This window comes from Salarias fasciatus, chromosome 3 (assembly GCF_902148845.1).
Source record: "Salarias fasciatus chromosome 3, fSalaFa1.1, whole genome shotgun sequence".
Lineage (NCBI taxonomy): Eukaryota > Metazoa > Chordata > Actinopteri > Blenniiformes > Blenniidae > Salarias > Salarias fasciatus.
Window position 1 is genome coordinate 15,307,153 of NC_043747.1, and position 25,102 is coordinate 15,332,254.

The 25,102-nt window shown below is 42.9% G+C and overlaps 1 protein-coding gene across 1 annotated transcript in view; it reads right to left on the minus strand.

Annotated features, from left to right (window-relative positions):
• Nucleotides 1-33: 33 nt before the first annotated feature.
• The window catches only part of LOC115386213 (fibroblast growth factor 11-like), a 79,082-nt gene continuing 54,013 nt past the window's right edge, over nt 34-25,102 (minus strand). Inside the window, exons 5-6 of the mRNA XM_030088437.1 lie at nt 2,101-2,299; nt 34-302 (exon numbers count right to left, since the gene is read on the minus strand). Of these exons, the coding sequence (XP_029944297.1) occupies nt 160-302; nt 2,101-2,299 (342 nt within the window). The 3' untranslated portion in view covers nt 34-159. The remainder of the gene's footprint in view (nt 303-2,100; nt 2,300-25,102) is intronic.

A 25,102-nucleotide genomic window follows, 5' to 3' on the forward strand; every position in this document is an offset into this window, starting at 1 on the left:
CCTCGACTCCAGGTTTACTCCAGTGCATTGTGGGGGGTGGAGGTCAGTGTTGCAGGCAGCAGGTGGGGGTAGCCCTAACAACCTTCTTGAGGTGTCCGCTGGTGCCCATCGCCCTGTGTCCCCCCCCCCTCCTCTCCTCCTCCTGTAGGTCTGTGAGCGCTAGGAGGAGGAGGTTTTGGTTTTGGATTGAGGGTCCTTCTTGCCGTTCTGGTGCACCGGCGAGTCACTGGAGGTCTTCGGTGTTTTTCTGGGCGGGCTCTGCTCAGCGACGTCATGCAGGGAGGGCTCCCTGTACATGGCCACTGCAGAGGGGGGACACAAAACAGGACAGAAATCACTTCAGTTATTATTTATTCATGCATTTACTTTATGGATTATACCAGGGTCAGTATTTTTAAAGGAATACTCCAAAGATTTTTGACCCATGCCCTTTCCCTATCATTGACAAAGTTAGACAAGCTCATTAATACCTTTTTTGTGTCTCTGCATCCAGTGGCTGGTTCCCAGCTGTTAGCATCGCAGTTAGCTTAGCTCAATTGCTGGAAGTCAATAGGAAACAGAGCGGGACTGACGAAAGTGGACAAAATACTCCTTACAGTGGTCCAGGGGATGGCGTATTAGCACGTGAAGTAAATCTGAATGGTTATAAAACATTTTAAAAGACGTGTTTTCTTTTCAATCCGTTAAAATAACGTTTTGATACACACAGACCTGTGCGTGCGCAGTGCTCCGCGGAAGGATATACCGGAGCACAGCAGTAGAAGCCATAGACTCAGCCGCCGTGCGCCGGCATATCCTTCTGCGGAGCACTATGCTTGTTCAGGTCTGTGTGTATCAAAACGTTATTTTAATGGATTGAAAAGATAACACGGCTTTTAAAATGTTTTATAACCATTCGAATTTACTTCATGTGCTAATACGCCATCCCCTGGACCACTGTAAGGAGTATTTTGTCCACTTTCGTCAGTCCCGCTCTGTTTCCTATTGACTTCCAGCAATTGAGCTAAGCTAACTGCGATGCTCACAGCTAGGAAGAGCCACTGGACGCAGAGACACAAAAAAGGTATTTATGAGCTTGTCTAACTTTGTCAATGATAGGGATAGGGCGTGGGTCGAAAATCTTCGGAGTATTCCTTTAAGCTCATTTTAAGGAATTCGAAATATTGGACTCAGTCTGACGTTCTCTTTTTTCAGCTGAATATTTTGACTAAAGTGGAAAAAGTCATTTATGCTTTTATTTCATTGAGGCTGGACTAATGTCGGGTCAGTCTCGGTTTAACAGCTGGGTCAGACTCCAGCCTGTCTCACCAGATCTGTCTCTGCCACTTTATGCTGGAATTCTAATCTAACTAAAGCTTTATTTACTGTTTGTTTACAAATCTTATAATGTTCTGACCCCACATATCTATCTGAACTGATGTACTGTACTTGAGGCTTACTTGGATCAGTAACCCATAATGGCACTTGTGCACAGTGCTTTCATGAAGTCTCACTTCAATACTCATATTTTCTGCATGGTGTTCCTGGACTAGCCTCTGATGATGTTATTGATGATACTTTTTTAAATTTCCAAAACCACTAATTCTACAAAAAAAAAAAAAAAAAAAAAAAAAAATCAATGCTTTTTTTGTTTTGTTAGCTCCCGTTCTTTAAAAATAAAAATAAAACAACCTTCAATTTTTCATCTGCTTCCTGCTTCAGTGAATAGCTGATTATTTACAGTCAATAAATAAAAGAGCAGTGAGACAGAAATTATTAGTAGTTTACAATAAAAATGTAGGAGTTACTGAGATGAGGATAAAAAGTCAAAGTCTTGAACTGGATATAAAATGAATGTGAAGAGGAGAACCACTGAACAATACTGTAATCAGCTTACAAACTACAAATGTGAGTTTAATGATCGCTGATTGTTTTTAAATTGATTGCAGTGAGCTCAGCTTTTCACAGGGTGTCTCATTCAGCAGCATTTCATATGTTTATGCAAATTTTATATTTTGACTGATGTCAAATCTTGTTCTTTGGGCTCACGGCAAGTTTTTCCTCTCAGAGTGTGTAAAGTCTTTGACCGGCGGTGGCGAGGGCGGTCTGGATCAGAGCTACCTTCGATGAGTTTGGGCAGGAAGTGCGCGGCTCCCTTGGTCTTCTTCACGCGGTTCCCTTTCATGACTTGGCCGTCTCTGTTGATGCCGATGTACCAGGCCCGCCCCGACTGGGTCTGTCTGTACAGGATGGACGAGTAGGTGACGTAGTAGTTCTCAAACACACACTCCTTAAACTTGCACTCGGGTGTGAAGTGTTCCTGAAAGACACACACACACACACACACACGCAGGGAGAGGCATCAGGTCACGGCAGGAGAATAACACGTCTGGAGAGTGTGCCATCTTTTATCGCCTCTATTATTTATATATTTACTCTTCAATTCCACTGGTTCAGCTGGGAATGGGAGAAAATGGGCTCCACATTTCATCGTGACAGGGTTACGGGAGCACCGGTGACTGCATACACACACACACACACACTCACTGACACACAGCAACAACTGAGTTGGACATGCCTGCCTGCGACATGGATGAAGTGTCTGGTGAGCCGGGAGGCCATAACTCAGCTGCTTCCAGTTTACCTGTAACAAACAACAATCAGCCGGATCCTTCACCTCCACGCCACGGTTTAATGACCCCGGCTGTTGGCCTTCAGCTGCGCACACACACCCACACACACAAACACACACACACACACGTAAGTCCTGCATTAGACGATACGTCAACATCCTTACACCCCTGCCCACCTACTGTCTCTCCCTTCCTCGTTACGGCTCTCACATATTCCTTTTTCTATCTCATATTCCGCCTCTCCTTCCTCCACTTCATTCCCTCCATCCCTCCGTCATTTGGTAACCTTGTCGAGGAACAAACCAATTTGCAGGATTGATTTGGAGCCTTGATGTGACTGGTGAGCAGAAAAGGCCTGAATAAGGAGTTTGCTCTCTCCCGCTCTCCTCTTCTTTCTCTCCGTCTTCTCTCTCTCTCTCTCTCTCTCTCTCTCTCTCTCCTCTTCACTTGTCTGCCGCTGCAGGCGCAGGGCCTTAACGCCTGCCCATATCCATTGTACCGCGCATAAACAACCTAATTACATTGACTGTATCGCCCATTCTTTAATTACACATCCATTCACTCAAGCAGCCATTCATTTCCTCGCCCACCCATTACCTTAGCTCTATTAGCGCAGAGTGAAATCCGAAGGTCTGGAGTGTCTCCGAAGGTGTAATCAGATTGCTATCATTAACTGGGTTTGCATGACTCGTCTCATTGTGTCGCTGTGTGTGTGTGTGTGCGTGTGTGTGTAGCCGGAACTTTTAAAAGATTACAGTCTGCTTTGTAAAGCCTGATCACCAACTCACTCCGCCTCCAGATAGAAGGGCTCAAGTTCATTAATTGATTAACTATGTGAACTGAACTGCATCGGGTTGTATGAGCAATGTGTAGTGTGTGTGTGTGTGTGTGTATGTGTGTGTAAATGAAGCCAACCTTGTGTGAAGGAGGACACTTTGATGGGCTGAGAGTAGGAAGATGGTGTTCTCTTTCTATGTGATTGAATAAGAACGGTGATTGCGTTGGCAGTGCTGGTCCAGAGAGAATCTGAGGTTCGCAGGTTTGAGTCCCTGAGCGAGACCCTTCACCCCCAGCTAACTTTAAACAGGATCAATTAAATGCAGATGTGCAATTCCCCCAAGTACAGTGAGCTTTGAAGTTCAATCCCTCAGCTCACCGCTTTTAATGCAAGACACTGAGCTTCAAGGTCCTCCTAACGATGTCCAGGCACTTTGCACGGCAGCCATTGCCGCTGGTGTGTGAGCGTACACACACTTGTGAAATGGATTGTGACAGATCGCATGAAACTGCTGAAGCTGTGAAACGTGGAACATAAGTACAGTCGATTTGCGTTACACGACAGATTGAAAGGCAGGAGTGGAAAAAGTAAATCTATATCCTCAGTTAGTGCAGCTGAGCATGGGCTGACGATGCTTCCATCGCCTGCAGGACGGCGAGCATTGAAAACATAAACACATGATCTACATAAAAATAAGTTTCTGTACTTTAAGAATTTCCAGTTGTACAGTTTCATAGTTCTCTTCGCTGTCTTCTTCCAGCACGAGCGGATCTGCAGGATCATGAGTGCGTGCAGAGCACATATGGAGCCTCCGATACATCCCATTACGCCGCGGAAAGGTGTCTTCCTAATGACACTTCAGCCCCATCGAGACGTCAGGTCCGCTCAGACGGCTGATGGCTCAGACTGACGTTTAAGGGCAGGCCGCTTCCTCATCTGTCATCTCAGCTAAGAGTGTGTGCCGAGCTGACAGAGATAAACACGGGACGCTGTGGATGAGAGGAATCTCACTTTAAATCTAAATAGCATATAGAAAAATCCAACACCAGACTGAAAATCCTGCACGACTTGATACACATTCCTCTTGTAAAACACACCTTTAATATTTCATGTGTACTTATGAACATACTGCTATGTGAACCGAATCGCACAGCAGAATATGAAACTTCCTGCAACTGTAAATGTTTAAAATGAGTCAATTTGATCCATTCAAAGGGCTCAATTCTCCTAAATGTTTCTCAGCTATAGATTTTTAAATGTGCAATGCATAAATGATTGCACATTGAACCAGATTGTTTTGTGATTGAACATATTCTAATCATTTCAAATGAAAGTCTCCGGTCCTGGCTCGGAGCCAAACTCATGTACTCGATCACCAGCAGGCACTCAGGGTGCCATCAGCAATGCTACTTTATAGGATAACACACTATTAAGCAGTCATTTATGGAGACGCATTATTCACACAGCAGACACACAGGGGACAGACGCACATCTGTCTGCACGGCTCACTCCGAACAGACTTCAGGCTCTGAACTGATGATTTCTTTTCTTTTTTTCTTAATTCAAAGCTGAAGAAAAGGGGGCCGTCACACCTCTTCACGCGGAACGCCAAATGATCCTCGTTCTAATAAAAACACTGACAGGTATTTGTCACAGGAGTCCAATAAAACCTCATTTCCCCCCTCAATGTGGAAGACCGACCCCAAAAATTAGAAATCAGCCATGCAGTTCTTGCAGCTCTCAGCAGGGGCTGCTCCAAACACACAGGCAGACAGGAAGCTCCTGCACCTGCTGTCTGCTCACACTACTCCGCTCTCCCCAAAGGACCTCCTGAACACAGCTGCGGATCCACACAACTGTGACTCTGAAAACAGCCAGGAATAGGAAATTAAATCGGAGCTAAATTCTGTTAAATCTTCCTGTCATGTATGTACTTTAACAATTCCAGGCAATATAGGTAAACATGCATAAACTTCACATATTCACGGAAAAGACAATTCAATTTTCACTGTGAAATCACATGAACCTCAAAGTTCTGCTGACTCAACATCAAGGACATAAATCAGATTTTGAAACTTTTCTTTTGAGTGAATAAAGTTGTTTTGTTCCTTTTTTTAAATTCTCCGCTTTTCAGTTTTTTCCTTTCACTCTTTAGTTTATGATAACTGAATATTTAAAGGTATTTGAGTTGAGATAGCAAGGTCTGGTTTTGACCTTGAGAATAAAATCATTGCGTCAAATTAATAACTTTCCAAAAAAAAAAAACCTTTCCAACAGCAACTTTTAGCCTCCTTATTGTCTCAGAGCGCTCCAGATAATCCCAGCTGACTGGGTGAAAACCAGATGCACCCTGGACCGGTCTTTAAAAGGTTAATATATAGTCAGGCAGTCACACCTATGAGCAAGTTAAAATATCAAATTAACCCCAATGTCATGTTTTTCAAACATGGGAGGAAAGGAAAGATGCCCAGATCCATGTTATTTCCAGCAAAATACTGTAAAACATGCATTTGTTTACAATGAAAACAGCATAGTTTGCCACCATAATCTCAGTACATGAACAATAAACATTCATTTCTGACATGTTATGATGACTTATTGATATCAAAATATGGAACGTCACGACACTGTGATGAGAAACTTGTTTTAATTGTTTTCCGGTTAAGCTAAGTCATGGTGTGGTTTACAGTTTGTCTGTGTTAAATGAATTAAAGTCATTGTGCGGTTCCCTGAAGTGATGAAAACACAAGTGTATTCTGGCGTGTGAATGTGTGTGTGTGTGTGTGTGTGTGTGTGTTTGTGTGTGTATGTGTACACCCACTCATGCGTGTCTGCTGTTGTGACAGAGAGACATGACGGATCCCTCTTACATCAGTGGGAGGCCACCCGGTGCCAGATGACACACACACACGCACACACGCACACACACACACACACACACCAGACATGAACAGTGACGGATGGAGCAGGTCCCTCCCTCATCATTCACTCTCACAGACAGAGAAGAAGAGGGGGATGCACAGCAAGCGAGAGAAGAGAGAGAGAAGGGAAATAAAGCAGAGAAGGTGAATGAAAAAGAAACTAAGTAAAAAAAAAAAAAAAAAAACGAAGGAGAAATGAGTAAAAAGAGCGCAGCAGGATTTCCCCCTCACACTGACACACAGTCTCATCTTATTTCCATCTGTTGACACCTGAAGACGTTTTTCAGCCCGGTTTGCAATGAGCCTCCTGATCACTCAGCTGGAGGATTGATTCCATGTAAGGCCTCTGAGAAAAGTCAATAGGCATCGGGGCAGAAAAAAAAAAAAAGAAGAAAAAAAAAAGCAGGATTAGGCTTTGATTGGACGCACGACGCGGCGACGCAACCGAGCATGAAGAAGTTAAAACGACTTACAAGCTGCAATCGGGCAGGCACAGGTTAATCCGCAGGCTTTAAGTCACAGACACTTATCGACCGCGTCCCAGAGGACAAACGTATTTCACGCCGTCAATAGGACACATGTATGAGCAGACGTGTGTGTGTGTATGTGTGTGTGTGTGTGTTTGTTTGTGTGGTTCCAAAAGCCTGGCTTGTACTGGGGAAATCCATTCATTTTTTTACAGCTTTCGCTGAATGATGTTTATGGTTTCATGTGTCAGCAGGAACAACCGATCGATAGTGGGTTTCCTGTCACGGTTGTAAGCGTTGAACCTGACCGGGTGAACTGCACAGGAGTGTGAATCTGGTACGGGGAAGTCTCAGATGGGGCGAACGTGGAAGGAGGATGCTTTTCACAATACGTCAGTTTGAATTGAGTCATCCTGAACCTTCATATCTCCAAACATGCATTGTATCCTCCCTAAGAAATGCAAATTTATTGTCTTTTTAACAGATTAGCAGTGAAGTTTCCCTTCAATAATTCCCTATTCTTTTAAACCTCAATGCTACATTTAAAATGACATAAAAAACCTATTCAGCCATTCATCTTCTATACCTATAATTCTTCTCTATGTAGCCAGCGAGTGAAAATGGCCTTAGTGCTGCGCTGCCAACAAAACGAGGACACACACACACACACACACACACACACACATCACGGATTATTTGAATATATGCCGTCTGTGACTCAAACAAGGTTGTAAATTCAATAACTGCACCCACTATACGTATGATATGCAGTCCAATGCCAGACATTCTTTTTCAATACGTTCAAAGACCTTCATTGTTCCACTGAGAGTCACAGAGATGAGTTACATTTATAACTGAGGCACTTTAAGATCAAATAAGATTTTTAAATAGTCCAGAAACTCTAACTTCCCAGAATTGCATATGGTCAGATGTACATTCACATTGTCTCACAGAGTTCTCTGTTTCGTTTAGTTTTGTCTGAGACGGCAGATGTTTTTGGGCTGCTCGGGCACCATTGTTCACCAATGCAGAGCTTCGTGTTCTGTAGCGCTCCCTTTGAGATGTTCCCCCAACTTGTTGGGACTGATTGCACTCTAAGCCCATTCGACATTCTCCTGCAGTTTTGCAAGTGAGCGCCTGGTGCACGGTGCAGTCATGATCAGAGTGGTCATGTCATCCATAGGCGGAAGGCGGGTCCCGTTCATTCCAGTCAGACAATCAGGTCACATCAGTCGAAGCATAATAATAACAACATGACACACAACATATTGCAGCCCGATTAAAGGGAAATGATGCGTGTCTCAAAGCAGATTTAGAGTCGTTCGCAATTTCTATGTATTCAAATGTTTTGCATGTGCAAAGACTGTCATCTGTTGTGTCTGCCGGTCTGCAGTGCCAAACACACTTTACCCACAATCCCACAGCACTGGCTGCTACCAGACTGACTGACAACTCAAGTCCGGTTACGATAAAAAGATAATTTAAGAGTTGCTGGTGCTAAAGTTGCAAAGCAAGTTGTTTATAATATTCTTTAGCCAAGTATGAAGTCATCAGATTGATGGACTGAACTTATACGGCACATTTCCACCTTTGAAGAATAAAACTACGTTTAGAGACATTCGTATTTTGTTACTTACACTTTGGCCCTATGTGAAAACTACAGTTTTTAGCATATCTGTCATTTTGAGAAACACAGCCAATAAAATGTTTATTTTGTGAATGGTATCCCAAATGTACTCTGCCTTGCACTCAGTCTCAGCTGGAATAGACCCTGTTACTCCAATCTAGATAAAGGAGTATGATTGATGGATGGATGGAAGTTTATTGCAGGTTTTTGAGCTACTTGCAAAGTTCCTGACCAATTTTGGCGAGTGTGACTTCAGTCCTGTTCTACTTTTAATCAGCATCAAACTCAAACGCAACCGATTCAAAGGAAATACGAACTTGAAACTTGCATGTGACTAATGTTCTGCGGACAGTATTGATGCCGGGAATGAGTTACATCGTGTCAAAGGTCACGTCTGACGCTCCAACTCTTGCCAACGGCTCGTCTTGTCAGCTCGAATCTTCCGCCTCCGTCGCTGTCTCATCCCTCCTGTCTCTTCACTTTACCATCCGTTAAAACTACAAGTGTCATAAAAGAAAATATCCTGCGGGGGGAGGGGGAGGGGGAGGGGGGTTTTAAAAGGATGACTGGGCTGTAAAGTATATTGATTGTGAATTGGGGAGCTGTTTTCTTTCATCTGCGCGCTTTAGTGGGTGTTTCTGCTTTGTTGTACGACTGTCTCATGAATGACTGCTTAATAAAGCCGTGATGTAAAATTTTAATCAGAACAAAGAAGCCGTGGGACCCGCCGGATTCCTGGCTGAGGACGAACCTGACAGGGAAATAAAACGGGGTAATTCCGTCCCTGTTCGGCTGAACGATGAATATTCACCCGCGGATACAAACCCCCCCCCTCCGTCAGGAGGATAAGAATCAGCAGCTAAAGCACAAGCAGCAAGGTTAGCCTCACAAAGGCTTGTTTACCAGCAAAGCTGATTATTATCCGAGCAAATGAGCAGAAAAACAACTTTAATTGAGGACAAACAGCTGAGGAAGCATCACAGGAGCTCTGCAAAACAATCCTCTAAAGATAGGCGTAATTATCGCTTATTAATTTATGCATGGACAACACGCAGCCCTGCCGGCACTCCTCCTTTCATCAGCGCTGTTTCCACAAATCATGCATTCAAACCATCATTCAGCATTCAGGGAGTTCGTCCGAACAGGGAAAAGCTGTAACCAGCTCAAGTGTGTGGAAAAAAAACTGAAAAAATTTGACAAAATGTTGAAGAGTTTAGTACAAAATGACCTCTGACATTCAAAGCAACTTTGTCAAGACCCATTGTGGCAGCAGCAACAGCGAGGAGTCTTTTCATCGGGTTTTTTTCAAAGCAACATTTTTCTCAAACAAAAAGATGCTGCACTCTGGGAAAAAAAAAAAATGGATGTGTCATCTTCACTGGAGTTCTGAGTCTGCTCTATTACTGTAAGACAACAACGTGCAGCAGAGCAAATATAAGACGAACAACATACTGCAAATACGTCCTGATGTCAGCTTTTGCAAAACACTGACTAAACTGCAGTAGATTGCACATTTCGATGCAGATGTATTCATGTTTTACCGACGTACTCAGTCGTTCAGACAGAAGCCCTACTGCCCCAGATCGATGTGTTATTTCAACAAGACATCGTACCTGCTGCAAAAGAGCCCGAAGCACAAAAGCACAGAAAAACTGACAACAAACGGCTCTGTTTATTGTGACTGCTGATGGAAACTAAACTGGTTGATGGTATTAATACATGATTAACAGATAATAATGTGTTCAGTTACTCATGGAAAAAAAAAACACACAGGTTCATAACATCACAGCTCAGTGTCATGTTTGTAATTCTGTCCGGCTTGTGATGGGCACTAAGTAAACTGACAATAGTAGATCTGCTTCAGATGCCTGAATTAATGGTTTGTTTGGAAATAGAACATCAACTGCACTGACACTCACATTTAGTGTGTTACATCATGTCTCTCAACGTGGAGAGGTTTGCCGTAACAGCACAATACTTCTCCCTCTTTGTTGACTTGATTGGACACCGAGGCCTAAAACTGTAGCTGTTGACTTTTTAAAGGTCTCTTTTCTGTCTTTTTCTGGCTGAACTCCACTTTCCGGCCTCTCGTTGCTTTTGAGAAGCCTCCTGAGTGTCTGAGCCGCTGTCTGACAGAGAGGAGAAAGAAGTTTTTATCACTTCAGGCGGAGAGGGGGAGGGAGGGGGGGCTCGTCTGTGCGCCAACATTCTGGCATTTACAGGGGCGCCATGAGGAGAGCTGGAGCTCGACCAGGCCTGATGGGCTCCACACACACACGCACACACACACGCACACACACACGGACAACAGTATCTCCCGCTGCAAAAGCACACATGTAAACACACGGTGGCGTCTGACTGCTCCAAAAGGATGAATAAACAAGCTGGTCGCATGAATTGCAAACACACAGCGCCGGCAAATGATAAAAACACACATGCACACACACATTCACACACACACGCATGCAGTGTGATGAGAACAGCTGGAGAGGGTGCAGGCGGGTGCACGGGGGGGATGAAGCAGCGAGGGAGGGAGGGAGGGAGGGAGGGAGGGAGGGAGGGATGTCCTCTCCTCTCACCTTGACTGCCAGACCCTCGCTGTGCGTTTGGGGATTTTCCAAAGGGAACAAGGTAACCTGTCTCACGTCCACGTCGTCTTTTTCATCCCTCCTTCTCTGCTACTCGATTATCTCTCTCTCTCTTTCTCTCTCTCTCTCTCTCTCTCCTCCTCACTTCTTCTCCATCCTCTCCTCCGTCTCCTTCCTCAAGGCCACATGTGTCAGAAAGGAGTGTGCCCGTGTGACGGGGGGTGACGAGGTGGCGAGCTAACGAGGTTGATCAGAGTGCAAATCGGAGTTGGAAAAGGCACCGAGGAGGAGATGGAGAGAGAGAGAGAGAGAGAGAGAGAGAGAGAGAGAGAGAGAGGCACAGAAAAAGAAGGAAGGAAAAGAAACAAGAGTGCTGAGTCAAAGAAAATGAGACAAGCTTTTTCTGATTCGACAGGAGGGTGAGGAAGGTCAGAGGAAGGCATGACCGTGCAGAGGTGTGTGTGTGTGTGTGTGTGTGTGTGTGTGTGTGTGTGTGTGTGTGTGTGTGTGTGTGGGTCCCCTCAGGTCAAACTGTAAGAAGACTTAGTGGAGGGAGCTGACTAATTGCCAGTTTGCCACCTGTCAGGTGCATCTGTTTGTGGGTGAAAGGGTGCACGAGTGCACGTTTGTATGTGTCGAGGAGCCGGCGAAGACTTTCACACATGACGCACTCACTCTGTACACACACACACACACACACACACACACACACACACACACACACACACACACACACACACACACACACACTCTGCATATTTGACTATACTTCTTGAAACAGATGGCCAAATGTATTCGAATCATTCTATACCTAAAATGACTCACATCCACCTGATGAACGGTGATCATGAGAAAACCTTTTAAAGAGGATTTCATGTCTACAATACATGCACTCATTTACTTGGCATGAGTTTTAAATATGAATACTTTATTGACACCCTTTGGGCAATTATTTCTGTGGATGTCTGGGATCCTGCAATTTGTTTTGCATTGTACTGTAATACCAGATTGGCTTTAATCTATTCCAACTTTGTTCGTGAATTCTGCATGATTTTTCTGTATTTCTTTGAAATATGTAATTTATATACAATTTGCACAATGTGAAATTGCACAACCTGTGTTTTGCTCATAAAATCACAGGTTTTTAAGTACATCCACAATTGAAATGACTGTTCAAACATGTATGTCTCTTGCCAATATAATAATGTTAAACAGCAGAGATTCCGATCTAGATATGGCTCCTACAATATGATTTTCATATAAGTCATCATTTCTCTTTGAAGCAGATTTGAATTATTCTGGAAAGCTGAATCATATGTCTTCTTATTGCCAATACATGCAGATGAAAAGCAGCAAATACTGAGTAGAAGAGCATCCTGATATTGTACCGGGGCATTCAGTATTTTAATGTGGCTCCAGTCTTGTGCTCCTCAGTGTCTTCTCCCTGATTGTTTCCACCTGTGTCTTGTTAAGCACTACGTCTGATGTGTATAAAAGGTTTTGTTGGTTCATCTGTCTACCAGCCTGTTTAATCCTCTAGTCTCGCATCAAATTACTGTAGCTAATTTTGTGGAAATTCATCGTCCATTAGAAACAACTCCTTGGATTTCCAACCTCTTTTTTTGGGTCCTCCATCAGTGCTTTCTGACAGCAGATATGTCCCAACATGGTCACTCATTAAATACTAACTTTGCCATGTTTGCTGTTTGGCCCAGGAAGTTCTGTCTGGTGATACTGAATACCCAATAGATTGAATATTAAACTAGCTGTATTGGTTTTTTTTTCTTTTTTGTATTTTACAATATCAGATGTTATCATTGGCTGATTCATAGTTTAGATTTCACTTTCAAAATGCTGTTTCCATATCCGCCATGCAACTGCACCACTGTGTCTGGTCATGATCTTGCATTATAACTTTATTTTTTGCTTCTTTTGCCTTACATTTATTCTGTGTTTTAACTAAACGGCGATAATGCAATACTGGCCAATAACATCACAACTGCCAATAATGTAATAATGTTGGACTTTGCCATTGAATAACATATTTAATCCATTTTTGTCATTGTATTTTTTCAAATAATGTTATCATTTATTGCATGATTGCAATACATTAAACAAATGTAATAATCAGCCAATAATGTAATCATATTATATTAATTATAACTTTTCCAGGGCTACACAGCTTATTTTTGGAGGTTTTGTGGGACCCACGTATTAATAGACATAATGGATGGATTAGTCATCATATTCATTCACTGATAAAGGGATAAATACTCTACAAAACTTTCTCTCAATCAACCAAAATTGATTTTTAATATTTAAAATCTTTATTATTTTAAATATTTCACCATTTTATTGGATGTATGACGAATGGACATTATTGGTTGTTACAGTGATTCTAATTAGATGATTGTTGTTCTTTAATACATTTACAGACAGGCTTATTATCCTGGTGAGAAGCACATGTAGACACTATAGTTACAACTAAGACTGGATTGAAAAATCTTGTATTCATGATCGAGGGACTGGGAAACTTTCAAACTTGTTGACTTAGCACTTTTGAATTTTCTTCAAAGAACATCAAAACCATTTTACAGTTATCGCAGCATGAAAAGGGAAAACAAAACAGACAGGTTGTTGTCTGAGAGCAACTGACCGAAACAGAATAAATGAATCAGTAAATCAATGGGGGAAACACTTGTGAGGGACCTCCTTCAGCTGACAAATCCAACAACTGGCAGTTTTCAAGACAAACAGCCTGTTCATAATGTGACATTGTTTTCATATTCTCACTTCCCGACAGAGTTATACAGAAAATATAGATTATGGCCTCTTCAGACTTGTGTTTTGTGGACAGTAACGCTGCTGTAAAGCCTCAAGAGCACTCAATCAGTACAATCCAACTTCATTTTATTTTGCATTGTCTGCTGACACCTTTATATCTACTGAAATACAACAATGACACAACATTCAGTGTATCGCAGTAGTAGCAAATCTATAACAGGATGAATGAAGAAGAATGGTGGCAGTAATGGACCATAAAATGCATCTACTGGCCAGTAAAAGCAAGAAACACATCAAAATATTGCAATAGGATTTCACTGAAAGTAAAAAGGAATTCACTAGTGCCATAATCAGGCCTCAATGGAAAATTGAAAGTGGCGCTGTCCAAGGTGCTGAAATTGAGCAATGAAGCTTTTCGAACTGGTTACAGTCAATGTTTCAGTAACAGTCACTTTCTGAAGAAGTGATTACCAGCATTTTTAAATTGAAACACCTCTGATGAGCATACAGGAGCAAAAATACAGCTAAAATTACTTTACATGTATTATGCTGAAGGTGTTTTAGTATCACTTTATACCATAAGGAGACGTGTTAGGACACTTCAGCATCATCTGAGCCTAGAAAAAAAAATCCATTCACCATTTTGACCTGCTTTAATAGCAATTATAACAGTGAAAGGATGTCTTTGACTTTACAGTGACCCAACACTGCCCCCAAATGCACATGTATGGTACTAAAATCTTAAGTATTTTACCTTTAAAAAATAGTATTTAGCATAGAAGGGGTTAGTAAAACTGTGATACAGACTAATTACATGGTGTGTGATTAATAGATCATTATTAAAACGTAGATTAATTAAGCTGCACTGGGAAGAACTTTCGGACTTTTTCACAAGTTGAGAATCAGAACATTCCCCTGTCCCTGAATCCGTCCTGTGACCTACTCTTCACACCAGCGCCGCAGGAAAACTGAGTGAACTAAATATCTCTTAGAGGCCTCCATCCACACATGCTCTCTCCCACTCACTCTTCCTCTCAGCCGGTCTCTACAGAGAAAGGAGCCTGCTTGCTGTTATGGAACAAAGCCCAATGATGGATGTGGTAACTCTCCATATCACCGAGGACCATCCATCCCAATTAACTGCTTCTGTGAGACGTGGCAGCAAAACGGCACAGCATGAAATTTATAAAGAAAAGTCCACTCATAGGAATTAATTTACAGTAAAAAGCTTGTGTACTTGAACCTTTTCTACCCAGTTGTGTTTGCTGTCCTATAAATTACCCAATAAAATGGACCCAGACATCCAGCTCACCTGTGTGTTTATAGACTGAGTGAGAACAGGGCAGACTTTGAATCAACTATGATGTTTCAGTCACAGTTAACCGTGTTTTGCCTCTGTATTTCAACAAACCTCTGTTCAGCGGAGGAGGAGGCCCTCATTAGTCCTCCTGACAGCAACATGAACTACATCAAGCTGAAGGCAGCATCAGCATTAGCTTGTTTACACAGTGGGTGTGATCGACAGTATCAGATTTAAATTGACTGAACTAAATTAACTGTCTCGATGTTGGTTGTTCATCTCAGCTGTTTTGAAGCTCTGCTTCTCTGCTTCTCATATCTTAGGATTGCTGCAGGTGTTAACTTGTGTCTACAAAATACAGTGAACGGCATGAACAGTGAATCAACACTTTGAGTAAAGCCCCTCTGTGTAGGATTATCTTTGTAGTCGGTCATGTTTGCTCAATGTTCGGTGTTGGTACAAAACACACTGTAGTTCTTGCTAACTATAATATAAATGATGAAAGAATATCACATAAGCTGCAGATAATTTGGGTATAAATGTGAGTCAGGATTGTCAGTTTAAGAACAAAAGTGACATCACATCAATTTTGCGTACTTCACAGGTTTGAATGTCTGTCGAGTCGACCTCTGTACCACTTCATCCAGTACAGGATGCTTGAGTCCAGCTAATCACTGGTGACACAGTATTGTGTCACCAGTTCGCCTGACATGTTTATTACTGCGGAAGGAAACATGAAGCGAGAACAATCCAGAGAAAACCCACGCACAGGGAGAACATGCAAACTTCATACAGAAAGGCTTGGCCCAGACTCAGGACACATACATATTCTGAATATAGTGTAGAGCATTAAATAATTAACAAATACAAAAATTTGCACATGCAGTAATAACTTCAATTTTAACGAAATGATAATTAAAATATAAAAAAATCAAATCAATTTTGTCTCGGCAATGATCAAAAAGCTGATGGACAAATCTCATTTATTTTGTTCTCCCTTCATTTAAAGGAAGCAGTATGCTAACTTTTGGGCTGACCTACAAAAACACATCTCCCCTGCAGCAGTGGATTGCATTAGGTGTGGACAGACTGTAGCTGCGGCAGTTTATCCTACCTCTGATCTCTGATGTCCTACATCCTTGCTTATCGTTTGCCTTTGCTGCTCATTCTGCATTTCCTCCACACGCCTCCCTGCCCTCCCCTCAGCTCCGTACCCGGCATTCCCTCTCGTTCCGGGAGCCTCGGACCGTCCAGACAACCGTCCCTGAGGGACAGCTTAGAGGAGGCTATGAGCGGCGTGTCTGTGTCCCCTCTGAAGTCGTATATGAGGAAAAGAGTCAGGCTGTAAAGTCTTACAAAGCTCAGTTTTGGGCCAGAAGTGGAGATATGTTCGTCTATCCTCGGTGCAGATCCACAATGTCACCGGAGGAAAGTTTTACTCCGCCTAACTTTGCCCTGTTTGCGAGGCTGAGTTTGGCCGGAGCCGGTCGCGGGTATCGGAGTCCGGCCCAATTATGTCTGCCTTCCTCTGTCAGATTGTTTATACCTGGCTGCACATGTGTGTAGAGAGTTGCCAGAGGAAGTCTGTCTGCGTGTGTGTGTGTGTGTGTGTGTGTGTGTGTGTTTTGCTGCGTGTGCCTTTGACTACATCTCAATCCCCACCCACCCCTCCTCCACTCTCACTGCTCGCTCCCTCCTCGCTGCCATCTCCCTACCCGGGAGGCTTTTCCCGCGCGCACAGCTAATAAAGTGGGCCAGGTCCACGGCTGAGAACTATTTTTATCGCAAAAAAAGCAATTTTCAGGAGGTGCCCACAGGTAAGCGGGTCCCAGTCGCCTCACACAATGGACCAGTGACAAGGAGTTTCCCCTCGCCATTAACCTCTGCTGAGCTACTCCCACACGCTCCAATTTTGCAGGAGGAACGTCGACCACTGCACGGACAGCTGCATTCATATCGATACCTTTCACAAAAGATCTCTCTCTCGATTTGCCGCGTTGAAGAAACAGATGCGGGGTCCTTCAGTGCTTCTTCAGATTTCGTGGCTTTTGATGTGTCAGAAATGTGGAGGGGAGATGAAAAGATGTATTGTGGCCGGATGAGACGAGGTGCTGCAGAGGTGAAAGTGACAAGAGAGTGATGAATAAGGGATGTGAATTGTCGGGTATGTGTGAAGACAGATGGATACACACAGTCCATCTGGCTCCAGGAAAAGTTTCTGCTCATGTATCACTTCATAAAGTTACTGACTTTGGTGCAGTGGGAAAACTACACTTCAGCTGGCCTCAAGCGCATATCTGTGTAAAGTTTGCATGTTCTCCCTGTGTCTGAGTGGATCCTCTTGGAATTTAAAGACACACCTGCTGAGGGTGTGAGTTGCTCTCTGCATTAGTCCTGTGACTGACAGGCGACCCACCACTTTCAGGGTCTCGTCTACCAAAAGTCGAACATGTGGACGTGTTATTTATGAACCGTACACAGGGGGACTGTGCATGACTGACAGAAAAACATGTTTGCCTTAATAAGGATGAAATATTGTCCGTATATACCAGATGGTGCAAAATATTGTGTGTTATTTGTAGCATTTCCTCAACTGGCTCCCCACAACTTTTATTTATGACTTTCATTCCAAGATATTTTCATTATTGCATTACTTAAGTTTTGCAATTTTGTCCAAATCTCATCTTATGGTTAATTTCTCCAACGTTTCTCGTACGTTTGACAGTTTCCTCAACCAACACGTCCAACTCTGTGGTGCCGTATTAATTTTGTACTTTTAATGGTTCCATCTAATTGCTTTCAGATGAACATATGAACAAGGATCAATGGTCTCCAGCTGATCATTCCCTCATCAACAATTCTTAATACACACGAAGTCCTGATCTGAATTTTCCTATTTTCATGTGGTCACACTCATAGTGTTATCCGTAGTGGATCACCTGAAAAATGCTTGCCGGCTGAAAGTCATAGCTTTAATGTATTTGCATGAATTTGCAGTTTAATACACATTATACAGGATCTCAGTACATCAGGCCTGGAGTTTGACAAAGGAGGCTTGGATGGAAGAACTGTATAAGAAAGTCTGGATATATATTTTAATATGAAATGCAGACTTTGAATTTGAGACAGACAGGTATTTTCTCTTCCATTTTCCCCTGCATTTTCATAATAATAGCTTAAAAAAGTCAAAAAAAATTATCATATCAAGAAAAGTAAAAGTAAAAGAGGAGGAGGAGAGTTGACAATGGGACTGGGAGGTTTTGGGAGGAGGAGGCAGAGGACAAAGGGACAGAGGGGAAAAGGAGCACAGAGCGGTGGAGGATAGAGCGAGGACAAGGCCTGCAGATAAGGGACACATCAAAACAGAGATCTGTTCTGAATACAGGGGGTTCAGAGGGGTGGCCAAACTTGACGGAGGAGAAGGACAGTGGAGATGGCCGAGGAGAGGAGAACGACAAACCGCAAGAGACGCCGACAGACACAAATGACCAGATGAGGAGTGAGACAGACTGACAGGCAAGTAAAAGCTGTACAAGTGAGACGGGGCAACGGGAGGGGCGGGGAAGACAGGAGGAGCAGGGGGAAGAAAGATGAGCATAGCAGCGGCTGTGGCTCCCAGAGGAGACGTTATGTTCGCTCCGAGCCTGGGCCTGTCAGCCCATCCTTCTCCCTCTCTCTTCCCACCAGCCTGCTCCCTCCATCTCTCTGTTATCCTTCCTCTCAGGACAGTGACAACAATCGGCCCTGTTTGTTATTACTGATGCTAAGATCCAGCCTGTCCGGTCAATCAAATTGCCCCGCCGGCCCTCTTATTCTCAAAGAGCCTGAGGAGCGGCGTCCTTGAATGCAAATTTATGTGGGTGTTGCACGTTTACGCTCCAGAAAACTGGCATGTACGGGAATGTCGAGAAATAGTTTTTCCACTTAGTTTTAAAAGGGAATGAAAAACAGGAAAGCAATTTTTCTTTTTCCAAACTATTAAAAATGATTAAAGACAGAGGCTTTACAAACAAGTACATTATGTCCACACTCATATTTCCTATTTATTAGCATATGAATATTAATGCATCATGATTTTACATTCCCATGTTTCTAATAATTCTGTTGAAAACTATAGGTATTTGAATATTGAAAAAAACTCCTAAAGTTACTAAGTTAACTAGCTAGCCAATCCAACGTCCTGCAATACCAGCGTGTACCACAAGATGGTGCGGTGCATTCTGCATTCAGTCAATGTAGCAGAGAATTCTGAGATGAGAAGTTTGACTGGCACTCAGCTGAAAACTCAAGCTCTGATGTCCAGAGATTCAATACAGCCAAGAGCAGAAATACGCACTGCACCTTTGAACATAAAGCGTCTCATTTTGACTCAGCTTCTTTCCTTTGTATTTTTATGTAAATCGAGAAAAAGCAATGCCTTGCAGTGACTCACTCCTCTATCCTCCGCCTCACCTCTATTATCATCTTGTTTCATCCTCCCGATACCAGGAGCTCACATAAGGACAAAAGGACATTTTCTCCATCATTTAGCCTGTCACTCCCACTCTCCTTGTTTGTCTTGTGCAGAAAAAAAAAACTCCCCAGTCAACAGTTTAAGCCAGAACAAGTGTGTTATTTCTCCTTACAGCGGATTACTTCTAGGTAACATATAACATTTCCTTCCTGCTTTCTCCTGACTGCTAAAAAGAGCCCAGGAAGAGTTGCTTGGGTGTCTTTAAATATCTCCTAAGGCTGTCTATTTTCTCTCTGAAGCAGGTAAATAGACGCTGGAGATAGACAAATTTCTCCTTCGGTGAAGTCGGTGCTGTTTATTTTTCTACCGTAGAGCTGCTTTCGTGGCCAGTGTGTAAATGCGCCTGTTTGTTGGAGCAGTTCTAGTTAAATGAAGGTAGAGAGGAGCTGGAGGGACTGATTGTGTGACATGCTATTATTTATTCATCATGTGTATTTGCACGAGAAACGCTGGCGTGAATTCACCTTAATCCACATCAGGTACTGTGAGAACAACTGTGAAACTTCACATCATACTAATTTTGTGATGGATTTTATCCTAGTTATCAGAGATACTGTCTCAGTCTCCATTTTTTTTGTCAATACTTGTTGACTTATTGCTCTTTCAAATGGCAAACCCAACAAAAACAGATGCACAGCGAGAACAAAATGAATGGAACTTTAATGTCAGCCTTTAGTCGCTTCGCTGCATGGGGTTGGAAAAAGTTTGAGCGCTTGCCCCCAGAGATCTGGCAATCAATCAGAGCAGTGCTGACACCATCAATCAATTTGAAAACGTCACGCATCCCCCAAGAGAACACCATCACACTGAGTGCTAGCACGGGAGAGGGATGAAGCAAGCACAGCTGAACCTAAGGGATATGCAAATGAGCATTTATTATTCCTTTAATGAAGGCTTCATGAAGCCACCATGACAAACTCGGCTTTAAAAGTGAATTTTTACATGCAAACCCTTATAAAAACCACACCCTCCTACTGTGCAAGAAAACAAATCTATAGCTGTGCAGCTCTCTCTGACCCTCGGTCTGCCCTGTGGAGCAGGGAGGGAAAGAAATTTCCTCCATGGGCATCATCGACCTTGACCAAAAATTGCTTATGGGACTCTGTCATCCTATAATTTTCTCCCTTCCTTTTTCTTTCATGAATCCAAATTCATTGGCTCCTTTCTTATTGCCTCATATAGATTAAGCAACAAAAACTGCTCGTGCATATTTAATTCGTCTGGAAGATAAGATGAGGTCAAGACAGATATTTACAGTATTTAAAAGTGTCACTGGTTATTAGATTAGGTGATCTGGTTAAATTTTACTGGTCCTTGAGAGACAAGAGGAGCACAGATTCATGAAAAGAATAGTCCAAACAGAAAATAAAGAGGAAAATTACAACAAATGAGAACAATGCAGCTGATAAATAAAGATAAATGACAGAGACGAGGACGGCCGAGGCAGAAAAACTGCTTTTCTCTTTCCTCCCAGCCATTACTGGCAAATGCACAGCTGGGAGGAGGCGCTTCATTTTCAGATCCTTTAAATAAGTGTTGTAATTATCTTCTGGTGTGTGTGCGGTTCGCAGAGGGCAACACGTCTGCCACAGAGGCCCATGAAAGATTAATGCTGAGTAGCCACTGGAACACTGCCGCAGCCGATGCGAGCATTTGTTATTCCTAGAAAAAGGTGAAGAAGGAAACATCTCTCCGCCTCGGGTACACTTTGTTATTGCACAGGAGAAAGCTCTCATTAAACTCCAATGCAATGTGTGTGTTTTTAATGTACAGATGTCGATCACAATTAATCTTTGAAAAGAAAATCAAGTCCTATCTACTATGAACCAAATTCCCCGATAATGTAATGTAACACAAATCAGAGCATGTTTGAAAATGAAAGTTTTTATTATGATTTTACCAGACTAATGCAAACTGCAGCAACCTCAACTTGAATAGGAACAGATATAGAAAAAAGGATGGATGACACACGAACCTGTCACATTTCATTTGAGGAAATATTAATTCTATCTTTGAATATAAAAAAATAGTAAATTGATAGCACTTACTGTTTGTAGCTCTAATAAAACAGCCCCATTTACATTCACACACCAAAAGCAATGTTAACAGTCAGTTTTTTTTTGCAATAATTTCCTCTAATTTTAGCTCTTATTGAAGGATAATAAGCAAATGCAGCAATTGTTTTAACACTATAAATACATATTTTGTGACTTTTTCCTGTAACACTTCAGGGAATTGCTGTTAGCAATCACATGATTATAGCTGTTGCTTAAAGTTCAGAGCAGCTCTGTTACTATTTCAGTAAACTCCTGATTACCAGATGAGCTTCCTCATGACTCCTGAGCTAACTCAGTCCTTCTGTCAATACATCACCGCTCCTCTAACGTGCAACCATACACATACTATCTGTTTTCTTTATCCTGTAAAAACGATGTATTGTAAACTGTAGTTCATGACGGAGTTTTTGCAGTGTGCACATCACGGATTTTGATTCCTTTTCTCAATCGGTTTGTGGTGGTGGGGCGTGGTTTCAGCTCAGCTGTAGAGGAGAGATTGCGAAGCGGACCTCAGGGAAGTCGCAGGAGAGGTAAGAGGGAACACCCATCAGTGATCGCCTCTCCCGCTCTCTGGTCACTGGCCGGGGTTTAAAAGGGAGTGGCTCCAGGAGGAGCGAGGCTCGACAGAGGCTCTCGACTGCACGTGACAGGCAGACGTGCTGAGGACAGACTGAAGAACTGAGCTGCATCAGTTCTGTGCAGAATGACTGAGAGAAAGAGTCTCATTACATGGTTTATAAAGTACTTTTTTTTTTTTTTTTAAACATCTTCCTCTTGCCTCCTTGCATTAAACCCACTAAGAGCCATCAGCTCAACCCGGTGACTCCTGAATCTTTCAAGAACACACACATCTGAAATGAAACAACAGGGTATTTCCCCCTTTCCCACATCCTACTGTGTGCTTTCCGCTGCACGAGGCAAAAAGAAATCTAAAATGGCATATTTATTTTTTCCGCGCTCGTGTTCAAGGTTACTTCAGAGACCGCTTCCTGGATTCCTCCCTCACCCTTCGGGGGCTGACGCAGGGGCCTTGTTTCCCGCACATGCTAACGATTGCATAACAGGATGTTAAAGGCTCCGCATTGCCTCTCCCAGGAACCCCGGGGGCGACCAGCCCGAAACATGCCTTCCTCTATTTCTGCCTCCATCATCTTTTCCCTCTTTTCTTGCTGTGGCGCTCACATTAGCGCAGAACAATGGCAGAGCAGTTAGCTTGAGGTGAGAAGGATGGGAGATAAAATCCCTCCTGCTCGTCTTTGTCCTCTGTCTCTTCTCATCTCAGAGGGATTTTCTCAAACGCTTCCCTTTTGCCCCCACTCTCTCTTTCCCTGTGGTTATTTCCCTGAGTGAAAAATGGGTCACCTTTTCTTTTGTCAGGAGAACGCCTGGGTAAGTACAACCTCTGCGTGTGTAGGTGTGTGCACAAGGTTTTTCACTGTCTAGTGGGGTTTCCGAGCCCTAAAAAAGTCATGCAAGGACCATTTTCTGGGTCTCATTAGGGATGAAGTATAGTTTTTTGGGTGTTGTGAGAGTCAGACTAAAATATGGATTGCGGCTGTGTTAGCAGGTAAAACTAGACTTCTGTGACAGCTGTTCACAAACTCTGGAGTGCCACGGCCCACTTGAAAAGCATACCATCTTCTGGGGCCCAGCCAACTCTAATATCAACCATCTGATCAAAATATTAGAGCAAGATAAATTCCACTGAAGCGTTTGCTCAGAATAATTCAATATGGAGATGAGCTCGTGGCGAGAAAGTGCAAATTATTAGATGCACAAAAATAATCTCATTTTTAAAACTAAATCTTTATTCTGTTAATACTGTCAATTATAGCACAGATGTTGTGGACTCAACAGTGTTCACACTGCACACTTGGCGACACAGGAGGGGGATCTGTGTGTGTGTGTGTGTGTGTGTGTGTTCATACCAGGCCCCATCGTGCTGCATCTGACAGTCCTGTGCCCCTCGATCGGCACCGTATTGGATAAACCTTGAAGTGAACACAGTAATGCACTTCAAACAACACCTCGCACTCTTTGCATGTGTGCCAAGAGAGGAGGCGGCGGCAGGGAGGGAGGGAACGGCAGGAAAAAGTGCTTTTCTCTGCTTCCTGAAAGAGGTGCACTCTGATCATCTGTTCTTCCATCTACCTTTCAAATCTGCGGCTCGGCTCGGCTCGGCTCGGCTGCCTGCTCCGATCTGTACATCAATGAGAAACGACTCTCGGTGCGCGAGCCGTTTCACAAAAGCTGCAGCGGCCTCCGGCGAGGGAAGCCGTTTGATGCGCAGATGTATACAAAGTTTCAGATGTCACCACCTCAGCTTGTCTCTGAGTGACTACAAGGGAACAAGGTGAGAGCGGAAAGACTGTGTCGCGGGTCTCGGATGACAGGCGTGACTCGTGTGATGCACGACGGATCACAGGACACTTAAAAGTGCATAACTGGAGCTGATATGATATGATAGCCACAGGAATTATCCATCGGAGAACACATGCATGTATCATAAGACAGCACTCTTCAAAGTAATATCTCCAGGAAAACAACACATATATATGCAGCCTCTTCAGTTTTGTTTCGGAGATGAAAGATGGCTGCATTTCTGCAGCACAATAATAACTGGGTCACACCAGGTCAGCACTTCTCTCTTCTTTCTTTGATGTGAATTACTCTGATAATTTGCTCAGCAAAAGCTTTCCTTGCACAAAGAGATGCACTTTTTGTGTGATACAATCCTTATTGTTCCGATCTACAGGATGTTACTCAGTACAGAAGTCTGTATCTGTTTGTTTTTCATACAAGTTTTGTAGTAAAAAAGGTGAATAATGATGAATATTATTACATTTTCTCTCATTGCCCAGCAAATAGGAGCGTTGTTGCTATTTCATGTAGAGTGAGAGATCTGTTTTGTTGAACTCATGGGATGCTAACTTGCTCCATAGTTTTTGAGTATTTGGTGCAAAATTGAAGCCTGCATCCACACAGTAAAACAATAGGTGTTAGCCTGCACCTGTACCCAAACCGTCTGTTGTTTTCCTATACTGCTTCTTCACCCTGTTTGAATATTTTTTTGTTCCAGAACTGTGAACATTCAGATTATCATGAATAGTCCTCTGAGAAACCGATGAAACCTCAGCTGAACTTAATGAGTGAATCACACAAGACTGACAGCTCCGCTAACGTGCCACAAAAACACTCCACTCCTACAGAAAATGTGCATCTTTCTCATGAAAACATCGCTTCCATCAGTGGCTGGTTAGTTTGTACATTCAGTAACTTGACGTGTAGCTGTATTACTTCTTAAATAGGTAACTAGAAAGTGGAATTTCTATCTATATTTTATGGTATTTGTTAAATTGCAATAAAGTTCAAACAAAGAAAGGCCTGAAAAGCATTTCAAACATCTCATAATGAATTCACCAACTTGTGGGAGTAAAATGCTGCAATGTTAATGT